Below are 12,603 nucleotides of genomic sequence, written 5' to 3'. Positions count from 1 at the left end.
GCTTTCTCGTCAGTGGATTATAGCATTGTGTTGTACATTGGGCCCGCATGGCCAATCGAAAATAATGTCTCTCTTTTTTGCTACTTCACGGTTTACTGATGGCGCCAACACAAGCAGTCCTAACTCGATATCTGGTTCAAGACTTACTAATAACACTACGCTAAAATTGAGCGGTCTCACAGATGATGAAAATTAACCAGCCGTCCATGTGTATAGACTTTGTAATTGGAGCAATTATTACCAATACCTTCATCCAGAAATAAAATAAGCCAATATCGGATTCTGTTGGAAGTAATCAACGATCTCCCGCTGTCATACTGATAATAAATTAAAAAAAAATAAAAAAAAAATAAAATTGAAGATTACCAAACTCTCAATCACGCTAATTTAGTCTGGCTTACACTTTGCAATTACCGATTTGTGGCTTGTTTCGTTGTAATAAACAAGCACCTGTTTTTATCGAGTCTGACGCCTGACGGCCTCGATCTTCGTCGAGTCTTCAACGGCAAAGCGGACTGATATTTTTTTATTTCCCTCTCAGCGGAATTTCATCAGTGTTGTCACCTTCAATTAAGCCACGATCAAGGTTCCGTAGTAACAGCAGGTGCCCGCCAAGATGGCTACAGGGAAAAGGAAGAAGAGAGAAGAATATATTAGGAGAAGCACAATACAAATCAAGGAGGAAGAATTACAGATCTCCGGGAAGGGAAATAGGGGTGTGAAGTTGTTAAAGCCACTGGACACATTTGGTCATTGTCAAAGACCCTTTTTTGGTTTTTACCAACATAATAAAATAACAAACCTGTGAACATTTGGGGCTCAAGTTGTCATATAATTTGCAGAGAACAATGAAACAATAAAAACCCCTTGTGCGTTCAGATGCAGTGTTTTATAATGTTTTGGAGAGAGAAATTACCCTTTTTTTCAAAAACTACGTCATTTCAGAGGGAGCCGTCCCGTCTCTCATACAGCTCTCCGTTGCTCGTTACCAAGCATGTTTTTATGCTAACAACTGTTTTGAGTAATAGTGTACAGTGCATTTAATTCAGTCTCTATGCATTATGTATGCGTATAAAAACACATCAACTTAGTAGGGGGGTGTAATAATAATTTGTATTTTTGAGTTTACAACTTTTCGCGGGGGAATGTGTGAAGCAGACGACAATGGTTATTGAATGATCCCAGACAGATTAATGGATTTATTTCAAGATGGCCGCGATACTTGTATCTTGATATCTTGATTGTAACGCACAGGCGCGTGACTTTCAGGGTCACCGAGAGGCACTATCGACCGACAATCCCCCCCCCCCCCTCCGCCTAAAGTCAATGCTCCAGCTTTTCAAAGCATCACGTATAAATTATAGGACTGTAATTTCTATCCTGGGCCCAAATTCATAGCACTGTTTCGGTAAGCAAAATCATGTACGTGCTTATACTGTAGCAGAACAAATTGCTAAGGAGTAAGCGTATTTCACAGGTTAGCAATAAATTTAGGCTGCCAAATGCCGCGTTCAGGTTTGATTTGCATTGTGACTTCATTTATTTTCGTGCAGTTGTGCCTAAGCAGGTGGAGGTTTAATAGTATGAAACGGAAATCGCGCAGTAAGCACACAATCGGCCGCTAAGCAGCTCTATGAAATTAGGCCCAAGGCTCGAATAAAGCACTAAAGATTCTTCTTAAAATGGACTGTCAGTACTAACATATTGATTTGTTCCGTGAATACACTTTGCTTATAGTTGTTTCTTAAATGGCAGCCCCTTTTTCAAAAATGGCGGCCAAATGGCAGCGTGAAACATTTGTTTGGTATTGTACATAACGCATGTAATGTTTAAAACAAAATGTGCAAGGGTAAAATTTAAACTATAATGAGCATGTTTTTGTTTTATATGTACGTAGGATTTGACTGCGAATCTCCATGTGGACTGAATGCAAGGTCAAAGGTGATTAAGGAAGCGTATTGACGTATGCTCAAGGCTGGCGGTATTTACAAGTCTCGAAGTGTGACGTCAGATGTTCAGGCTAACTGATCAGCACAATGGGAGACATTGGAACGCTAGGTGGCAGTAGACTACCAGGTAAATCTCCATTGTTTACAAAGTTTGAACATACGCGCATTACCGATAATATAACAATGGATTTACCTGGTAGGTCTGCTGCCACCAAGCGTTTCAAAAGTCGAAAAATTATAAATTAACTTTATAGATAATTTATTAGATAATTAAGTGCTTTTTCTTTAAGTTAGTGATTTGAAAACTAAGTGTTTATTTCGTAACTTTTTATCTCAATGTTCTGATTCTCGCATCAATATTTTTCTGCAAAATCTTTAACCATGGTCAACTCTAAAAGCAGAGGGAGCATTATATCGATAATTGCCGGAACAATACCTAACGAAATCAGAACATCGATTGGGCTAAAAAGAAAAATAATAAATTTACTGTTTTTGTGAGTCATTATTCCGACAATTTAATTCAAGCCACGTATTCCCAAAACGAATGCGCGCAACAGTATGTTACCCAACTTAACCTTTGACCTAAATACTGGCGCCAATGCCTGTTTTAATGCTAAACAACATCAAAATGGGCAAAATTTTATAAAGCTGTAAGCAGAAGTTACTGTTGACAAAATAATGCCTCTGCTAGGCAAAATTTAAGTTGGGGTATCAGCCTTTAAAACGCATACTAAATGTAATTTTGTGTGGTAACCTGTTTCTGCTAAGCAATACTTTTCTGTACTTAGCAAGTTTTGTTGTGCTCACACAGGCATATGAAATTTGGCCTCGGTAGTTAACTTGGTAACCTGTTCTCTGCTGTTAAGCATAATGTCTTTGTGCTAAGCTACTTTGTGTGCTTAAAGCATCTTTATGGAAATTAATAGTTTATAATTGTTTGTTATGTATTATAATGTGATAATACGTCTGTTTACTTGTAATATGAATTGTTTGTTTTTAAAGACAGTGGACACTATTGGTAATTGTCAAAGATTAGTCTTCACAGTTTGTGTATCTCAACATATGCATAAAATAACAAACCTGTGAAAATTTGAGCTCAATCGGTCGTCGAAGTTGCGAGATAATAATGAAAGAAAAAAATACCCTTGTCACACGAAGTTGTGTGCTTTCTGATGCTTGATTTCGAGACCTTAAATTCTAAACTTGAGGTCTCGAAATCAAATTCATGGAAAATTATTTCTTTCTTGAAAACTACGTCACTTCAGAGGGAGCTGTTTCTCATGTTTTATACTACCAACCTCTCCCCATTACTTGTAATCAAGAACGGTTTTATGATGATAACTTTGTTGAGTAATTACCAATAGTGTCCACTGCCTTTTAATACATCTAAGTATGCAGGGTCCAAATGGAAACCAGATTTGGCTCACCCTGGGTAACAAAATAAAGTAAACATATACATAACTAAATAAATACCAGCCTGGATGACCCGACATTATAGCAGTATGCATATGGCGCACTGTAGCAATTTTGTATGGGTTATTGGTGCTTTAGGGTGATCGACGTACATAATAACAGAAGGTCTGAGCTGCATGCATACGCGGACGGACACAGGGAATGCAATTAATTATGTACATAACTTGTGTGTCCACTTTTACGCTATCACTTTAGAAATAACGTTCTCAAAGACCCGGACACTTTTGGTAATTGTCAAAGACCAGTTTTCTCACTTGGTGTATCTCAACATATTATGCATAAAATAACAAACATGTCAAATTTTAGCTCTTGGTCGTCGAAGTTGCGAGATAATAATGAAAAAAAAAACACCCATGTCACACAAAGTTGTGTGCTTTCAGATGCTTGATTTTGATGCCTCAAAATCTAATTAAGGGGTTGAAATAAAATTCGTGGAAAATTACTTCTTTCTCGAAAACTACGTTAAACTTCAGAGTGAGCCGTTTCTCACAATGTGTATATTATCAACAGCTCCCCATTATTCGTTACCAAGTAAGGTTTCATACTTTTGAGTAATTACCAGTAGTGTCAACTGCCTTTAATAATCTTACCGAATAAAAGTGTTTTAGATTTTCCTTTGCAATTATAATATAATAATAGCAAATTGATTGTGGCAAATAATAAATAAATGGCAAACAACAATTGTTTCAAGTCAAATTTCAGGTTATACCCTTAGCACTGACTGTCTATTAGTAATGTATTTCTTTATTCTCATAAATCTTTAAGATGCATGACCAAAATGTAAAACAGCCGCTGTGCTGTTTTTGTATCCTGTATAAGGATATTAAAATAAAACAAAATAAATGAAATAAATAAAAACAATAAACACTGACAAACCAACTAGTAGTTATTCTGTCAATTTTTTTTCAATTTATACAAAAACTAAGTGAGATAATAAATCATAAAGTACTGACCATAAATCATCACATCCGATTCCAATTAATTCTTGTAATGTCCTTCAAAACATAGACGGCAAACGTGTCACTCAAACACCTCCGAAACAGACCGTGGTGTCTCAGCAAATTAATTTTCCACTGAACCCCGAAAAGTCTTGCGCGAGGTGCCGTAGCGACCTTCTTTATACGCCGGTGATTTTCACAGCTTTCCCCCCGTAAAACCACCCGGAATCCCTGGCTAGGTCTCCTTGCTTCTCGGTGTACTACTTGGTGAAGATGTAAGTATGCAAGGACCGTGGTGTGACTACTCGGGGAGATGGGTAAATTTATAACACCTTATTGAAAAACCACTGGCCGTGTATCATCACTCCATCCAAGGGGCATCTTCAAAAGTAGACTTGCGTTGGTCCTGCTACCACCTCTACCCACCACTGAGGGCCTCATTACTATACCACCAATGCGCATTTTTTGACATTATCGAGGGGAGGCCTTTGGAATGTCTAACTGGCACTTTGGCCTGCAGGTCTACTCTACTTTATTAAGTGAATGGAAACTCAGCATAATTAGAGTAAAAAGTGATTGATCGTGTGGGACCCTGATCGAAAAACCAGATCAACTGGTCGTGTACCCAGTGCTCAATAGTATTGAATATAATGATTATCCCAAAAGGGAGCAGACTGTTTTACCTTTCATTCAAGAAGCCTGGGCCAAATTTCATAGAGCTGCTTATGCACAAAAATTAGCTAAGCACCGTAATATGCTCACCAAAAAAAGGGTTTGCTAAAACACAATGTCATATGTAGCACCTGTGAATGGTATAAAAATGGTATCCTGCTAATTGTTGCGTAGCAGATTTTTTTTACAATATTATTTTGCTTAAACGGCTCTATAAAAGTTGGCCCTGGCTTGACTATAGATGACTGGCTGAGAAAACCAAGATGGTTATTACAAAATTATCAGGGCCCAACTTCATAAGTATAGCTTTTGCAGCAAATACTGCTTGACAAATTAATTTCTTTGCTCAGCAAAACTTAAGTCAGGCACCAGCTAGCCGCAACAATGCAGACTAGCTAGTATCATGTTTCTGCTAAGCAATACTTGTCTGTGCTTAGCAAGTTTGTGTGCTAACAGGCTTTATGCAATTGGGCCCCGAATCTGAATTAATAAAAGTTGGCAAACCATCCTAATGGAAACACACCACACCATTTTTTTCTATAAAAAAGACAATAAAGAAATTTCAGTTTTTAGATAATGGGAAAACCAAGTCAGGTAGGGACTGAAAAACCCAATCCACGCAAGGCCTCAGTCCCGCCGTGATTCGAACCGGGCACAGCTATAGAGGTGAAAGGCAGGGACCCAAAAAAACTGACTGCCCTTTCTGTTGATTGTGGTTTGGTCACTCGAGATATAAGTACACATGCAGCACAACAAAATCTTAAAGTAAATACATTTCAAAACTGAAATAGGATAATCTGAAACTCCCTTCATCAGATTCGTAGTGACACCCCCCCCCCCCCTAAACCCGGAGTTTCTAGCCGCTCAAATGTTCATTCTCTGCCATCAGAAATTTAGATTTTCACATTTCATCACAGTCATAATTGTATTGTTATAGCCCATTATTTGTTTTTTTTTTATTCAAATGACTTTTTGTGTGCGTTGCTTCTTTTTGGATGGGGGCTGGCGCAGCTCTTTGCTCTATTCTTGAGATGCATAGCGCCCTCTAACGGAAAATACAAGAAATGTTTTACCTGAATTGAATGTGTGGGCTGGGCGCTGTGTTTTTTTGAGGCAATAATAAATGGTTTTAGGTAAGTTTAATTAAGACAAATATTTATTCGAACAATAACTATTAATAGTTCAAGGCTCCTTTATTACCAAAACCATGAATCATATGCATTTCTGGCTTAATGTAATCCATAATTGTGCCGGCCAAAATCTGATGCGGAAATTGGAACACAAAACAACACTGCATCAGTTCCGTGAGAAAACCTTTAATTGTTTTGTTTAATGTAAACTTAAAAGAATTGTTTAAACCGCTCAAGCTTTCGCACTATGGATTTCATATTCATATTCATTATTCTGTGAACTTTTGTAAGGGGTGAGATGCAGACTTGGCCAATTTGGGTAATGTTGAATGTTGAGTTGATAGGGCGCTGTTTTTCAGTTAGTGTTATTTTTAATTTTAGTGTTGAACCCACACAAAGATTAATAGGCGATGCGTGCGCGAATCGTGCATGACAACATACATCGCATAGCAAACTGCCCGATCTGCCTTCCCACAACGCATTGCGGTTCTGAATCACGATAAACCTTATTTATGTCTATTTATTGTTTTATTGTTTAATATTTGTATTCAATTAACGACGCGCGCTGTCAATAATCATCATGACGCCGACTGTCGTACTCGATGGTAGGCAAACACTCCCTTTTCCACCATAATTTGGTCATGTTGGTAATTTACTATTGACTATGGATGGTTGTCGTCTCATGTTTGCTTCTAATTATTCTAAAGTAAACATTGTCCAAATTATGATGATAGACACGATAAAATAGCTGGAAAGAAACCTACATATTTACTGTCCCTCTCAATTCACTTCTGAGTCATGAAATAAAGATTTAATTGAACCCAGACATGGCAAAGAGTCAATAGTGACCAAAATGATATACATTGTACAGTGCAACTGGAACATTCATATTTTTGTCTTAACTATGAATTGTAAAACCTTGGCCACATTGGATACAGGTACATGTAAAGCTAAATTCAAGGGTATGTTCTTAATAAATACAAGTTTCCTTTTTATTATAACATTGCTAACCGTAAGCACATCAAGAGGTGTGCTACACTGTGAAATGGCTTATGCTTAAGGATTCTATGCTTAAGGATACTTAAGCAATGCTTAAGGATACTTAAGCAATGTTTCTGCTACCGTTAGCACAAATTTTTTTTTTTGCGTTAAGCAGCGATTTAAAATTGGGTCCCTGGTTGTCAAGTCAAATTCAAGTATTTAGCCTTCAAGGAGGAAGACTCTGCTACTGCCTGGGTCGAAACACCAGTCCGATATATTTTTTTGCATTTTTCAAGTTCTTACTTTTTTATTTTACAGACATCGTCAGAGATCTATAAACACACCATGAGTCTGACCATAGACCAAGTGTTAGCGGACGCTAAGCGGCTGGTAGAGAGACTACGAGATCATGACAACGCGGCCGACTCACTAATTGAACAATCCTCCACTCTCAACAAACGGATTGAAGCCATGAAACAGGTGAGACAAGGTCATGAAAATAACAGTGAGCAATTTGTCGAAGCCTTCGTACATGTACATGTAGCTTCGTAGAGCCGCAATCCAAAGCGTCTAGGAGGGGAGACCACTAGCACGAATTGAGTGGCCAAGTCACGAGGGCCTTTTACAACCAAGAAAATGTAGCCCTTACATTTAAGTTGCTGTCCAATCTTGTGATGTCAGGCGATATCTCAATAAAATAAAAATAAAATTCTAAATCTACAGTCACTCTCAGGGCTGTATGGCACCAAGGGTAAGGGCACCAAGGCATTTTCTTCTTGGTATAGGGCACCCTATGATGAAATTGCAAAGTTGTACTGGAGCATTTCAAGGGCACCAAGGCAATGACCAGGGGACATGGAGGCAATCACCTTCGTTGCCTCCGTGACATATCAGGCCTGCACTCTAACCTCACAGTAAAAGGATGTAAAATACCACTGTGGCTAATACTCTTTTAAGTGCAATTTTGTCAAAATCCAAACAAGTTTGATGAATTTATTTCCAATTTCTGATGATCTCTCATTAGAACACAGAATTTTCAGGCCTTGAATTTCATCTTTGAGAGAGCAAGGCCATTTTCATTTTATAAAGGGCACTTCCATCAGAGAATCTTAAAGCCACTTGACACTATTGTCAAAGACCAGTCTTCTCACTTGCTGTATCTCAACATGCAAAAAATAACAAACCTGTGAAAATTTGAGCTCAATTTGACGTCAAAGTTGCGAGATAATTAATAATGAAAGAAAAAACACCCTTTTCACATGAAGTTGTTTGCTTTCAGATGCTTGATTTCGAGACCTCAAACTCTAAACTTGAGGTCTCAAAATCAAATCCGTGGAAAATTACTTCTTTTTCAAAAACTACGTCACTTCAGAGGGAGCCGTTTCTCACAGTGTTTTATACCATCAACCTCTCCCTATTACTCGTTACCAAGTAAGGTTTTATGCTAATAATTATTTTGAGTAATTACCAATAGTGTCCTCTGCCTTTAAAGTCAATGGGAAACTTTTGACAGGGCACCAAGGCCAAGAACAGGGGCAATGGAGGCTGTGGATCTTGTAGACATTTTTATTTTTATGCCACACAAAATTGACTTTCTGATTCTCCCTGCTTTTTCTCTCTGCGCAGTACCAGGAGGAAGTTGAAGAGATGAACAGCGTCGCTCGTCACCGTCCACGCTCCGCCCTCATCCTCGGTATCCAGCAGGAGAACCGACAAATCCGCGAGCTGCAGAGAGAGAACCGGGAGCTCCGGGTGGCGCTAGAGGAACACCAGTCGGCTCTTGACCTCATCATGAGTAGCTACCGAGAACAGATATGTCGGATGCTGATGGCGAATAGATTCGATAAAGACTGCTTGGAGAAGCATGCTGAGCAACAAGAAGTAAGTATACTATCAAATTTTAAATAATAATAATAATAATGAAGACATTTTAAAACACCATGAGCTTCTTGCTTATTTATATTGTCTTTTAAAGTATGTGTTGTTGTTGTTGTTGTTGTTATTGTTGTTGTTATTGTTGTTGTGTTTTGTTGTTGGTGTAACTACATAATGTGTACAATCTTTGAAATGTTTTCTTACCTTATTTCTTGCTTTGCATTTTTAAATATATTTGTTGCTGTTTGTGTACCTTCATATGTTGTTTAACTTTGAAATTGTTTTCTTCCCATATTTCTTGCTTGTTTATTTTTCAATATTTTTCTTATTGTTGGTGTACCTACATAATTTGTTTAACTTTGAATTATTTTCTTCCATTGTTTCTTGCTTTTCTATGTTTATAATATTTGAAATTGCTTTTTTTTCCATATCCTTGCTTAAATGATCTCGCATTTTGAACTACAAATTATGAAGTTTACACCAACAACAACAAAATAGTTTTGTTGTTGTTGGTGTACCTACATAATTTGTATCTTTGAAATTGTTTTTTTCCCATATTTCTTGCAAATGATTTTGCATTTTTTTTTTTTTTTTTGGACCTACATAATTTGTATTAAATCTTTGAATGTTGTTCCTTCCCTTATTTCTTGCTTATTTCATTTTTCAATATTTTGGATGTTGTTTGTGTATCTACATAATTTGTAAATCTTTGAAATTGTTTTTTCTCCATATTTCCTGCTTCAATGATCTTGCATTTTGAACTACAAATTATGAAGTTTACACCAACGACAACAAAATAAGTTTTGTTGCTGTTGGTGTACCTACATAATTTGCATGTTTGCATTTTTAAACCAATAATGAATAATAATTATCCCATTGTATAATAATAACCTTTTTCTTCCCTTATTTCTTGCTTAAATCATGTATTTTCAAATAATTCCATTTTGTGAATGTTGTTGTATAATCATTTATACCGTTTTCCTTCCCTTGTTTCTTGCTTATAAAATCTTGAATATTTTTCTTGTCTAATAATAACTTGTCTTCTTCCCATATTTCCTGCTTTCTTGTATTTTTGAATAATTTCACTGTGTGAATATTTTTCTTGTATAATAATAACTGTTTTCCTTCCTTTATTTCTTGCTTATAAAATCATGTATTTTTAAATAAATTATTTAACTGTTTTCTGTACCTACATAAATTGTATCTTGTAAAATTCTTCTTTAAAAATCCTTCCTACTATCTTTTTGTCATTTGCAATTATTTGATACTATTATTAATACTGTCAAATAAAAAAGGCCTTGCACTTTTAAAGATGAAACTCCAAGCCTGAGTTAATCCTAAACTATTGTATTTCTCTGCAGATGTCAATCGCAACAACAGCTAAGATCATAGAGATGGCCGCCGTAATGAAGCAAGCGATTTTCCTGGAGGAAAAAACCTCCTTCGATGTTGAGCAGAAACTCACCAGACTCCAGGTAAGAATAAAACTCTTCGCTTGCTCACTCACTCACTCACTCAGTCGCCCACAGGCGGGCTAGAGTTTGGCTTTTCCAAGTAATTCGGTCTTGTGTGAGGGTGGCCAATTGGTCAGTTGATTCCACACCAGTCTCCTTTTGCAGAACCCCTCATGTGGTGACGAAGTTTATCTAATTTAATGAAATTCTTTTTAGAACCAACACTTCTCAAAAAAGATTTTCACATGGTGCTACCACAAACCTCTCAGATAGATAGATACGTTTATTCAATGTTGCGAATAGTGTATAATACAGAGTAAGATTGTCAAAATTATAGTTAATATAAAAGAGATGAAAAGGTGAAACCACAGCTTTTGTTCCCCAGCCTATGAACGGACAGAGAAAAAAAGATAGATTTGTTTATTCAATGTTACAAATAGTGTATAATACAGAGTAAGATTGTCAAAATTATAGTAAATATAAAAGAGATTAAAAGGTGAAACTTCAAACAAAATGCAACATCAAGGTCCGGGTTGAAGCACAGCTTTTGTTCCCCAGCCTATGAACGGACAGACAAAAAAGACAGACAGGCATTAAAATACAGGACAAAACAAACAGGTGTAAGACAGAAAATAAAGCAGTTTTTATTTCCACATACAAATACATCAGTATCGCGTTAGTATTCACTTAGAGAACAAGTTTTTAGTTTGTTGGTAAAAGTTGAGAGAGTACCAATGATTTAAAAGAGTCATCGAGGCCTGATGCCTCACGGAGGCAACGAAAGCCTCCATGCCCCCTTGTTATTGCCTTGGTGCCCATGAAATGCTTCAGTAGAAATGTACAATTTCCTCAATCATAGGGTGCCCTTTACCAAGGAGAAAATTACTTGGTGTCCTTGCCCTTTCAAAAACGATACTTCCACCGTGCAAAGTTTCTAATCCTACTGATAACTTTCTTTTCTCAGGTTGAAAATCGTGGTCTTCGTGAGCTCCTTGAGATCAGCCGAGCCGTCCACAAGGTCCACAGCCCTGCTGCGCAGCGGGAAGACGTGAAGAACACACCCTCCATAGATCCCGTCGCCAAGGCTGTAATCACCGACAACAAAGACGCCGTCAGCGACCCAACAGATCAATCGACCCCAACGAGGACCGAACTTAATCTCACCCCCTCATCAAACACGGAGAAGGACTCGTCAAAATTGGAGAGTGAAGCCGGGGAGAAGACAGATGGCGTGAAGACGTCAGCGGAGGAGGACGCGAGTAAAGGGACGCTCGCTGAGGGGCAGGGAGGCGGCGGTGTGATTGATGAAGAGGTTGAGAGTGTCCTAAGCGCTTTTGATGACATGACCGCCGGATTGGACATGGATGATACAGAGACAGACGCTTAGAGAGAGGATGACCTCCTTAGGGTCATCAAAGGTCAATGGGTCAGAGGTCAAGAAAGACAATGTGCATTGGATATGAGCAAGTTTGAGTGTACCCATTTTAGTTGACTCGTGATTGACCACTGACTAGCAAAGTACATGTACAGTGATGCACTCACTCGGACGACTCGTTTGAAAGTGTAGTCAACCATCGGTTGCCATGGTATTCAACACTTTCAATGCCTTTTGCATTGTCATGGCGATCTTTGGAGGTGCCGGAGAAAACAAGACTGATACATGGGAGTGTCGTGGCCGAGCGGTTAAGAGCACCGAAATCAAACTCTGGTGTTTCTGATCAGCAGAGTGTGGGTTCGAATCCCCAGCCGTGACACTTGTGTCCTTAAGCAAGACACATAACCATTGCTTCGTTCTTCGGATGGGATGAAAGCCATGTGTTGTGTAAACGCATGTAAAAGAACCCAGTGCACTTATCGAAAAGAGAAGGGGTTCGCCCCGGTGTTCCTGGCTGGATTGGCAGCATATTGTGCCATACCACCTTGTAAACCATTACATGGTGCTTAAGGATTAAGGTCTTATATCTCAAAATTTCGCCCCACTCCTTGCAGAAATAATACCTGGCGCTTTGTATCCTTTGGCAAAAGGCGCGTATTAATAATTATTATTATTATTTATTTGGAGATGATGTCTCGAGCAAGTTTTGAAGCCGTGTCAATCATTCAGTCCATGTACCAAACCTCCATCTCTCTC

General features: G+C 38.1%; 1 protein-coding gene across 1 annotated transcript; it reads left to right on the top strand.

Annotated features, from left to right (window-relative positions):
* The first annotated feature begins 6,104 nt into the window (after positions 1 to 6,104).
* On the top strand, positions 6,105 to 12,209 carry LOC117305176 (FGFR1 oncogene partner 2 homolog). The gene is made up of 5 exons (XM_033789981.1): positions 6,105 to 6,165; positions 7,462 to 7,623; positions 8,770 to 9,024; positions 10,380 to 10,493; positions 11,437 to 12,209. Exons 2-5 carry the CDS (start codon positions 7,489 to 7,491, stop codon positions 11,857 to 11,859), a joined length of 927 nt encoding a protein of 308 aa, XP_033645872.1. The 5' UTR covers positions 6,105 to 6,165; positions 7,462 to 7,488; the 3' UTR covers positions 11,860 to 12,209.
* The last annotated feature ends 394 nt before the right edge of the window (positions 12,210 to 12,603 follow it).

The sequence above is a fragment of the Asterias rubens genome, chromosome 22 (assembly GCF_902459465.1).
Source record: "Asterias rubens chromosome 22, eAstRub1.3, whole genome shotgun sequence".
Lineage (NCBI taxonomy): Eukaryota > Metazoa > Echinodermata > Asteroidea > Forcipulatida > Asteriidae > Asterias > Asterias rubens.
The sequence above is the reverse complement of the archived record's forward strand: the minus strand, read 5'-3'. Positions and strand labels throughout refer to the sequence as shown.

Excerpts from the sequence above, each read along its gene's own strand:
- LOC117305176 (XM_033789981.1), top strand. The coding sequence starts at position 7,489 with ATGAGTCTGACCATAGACCAAGTGTTAGCGGACGCTAAGCGGCTGGTA. Across the intron at positions 9,025-10,379 it reads AGCATGCTGAGCAACAAGAA|ATGTCAATCGCAACAACAGC; the intron begins GTAAGTATACTA and ends ATTTCTCTGCAG. Across the intron at positions 10,494-11,436 it reads AGAAACTCACCAGACTCCAG|GTTGAAAATCGTGGTCTTCG; the intron begins GTAAGAATAAAA and ends TTCTTTTCTCAG.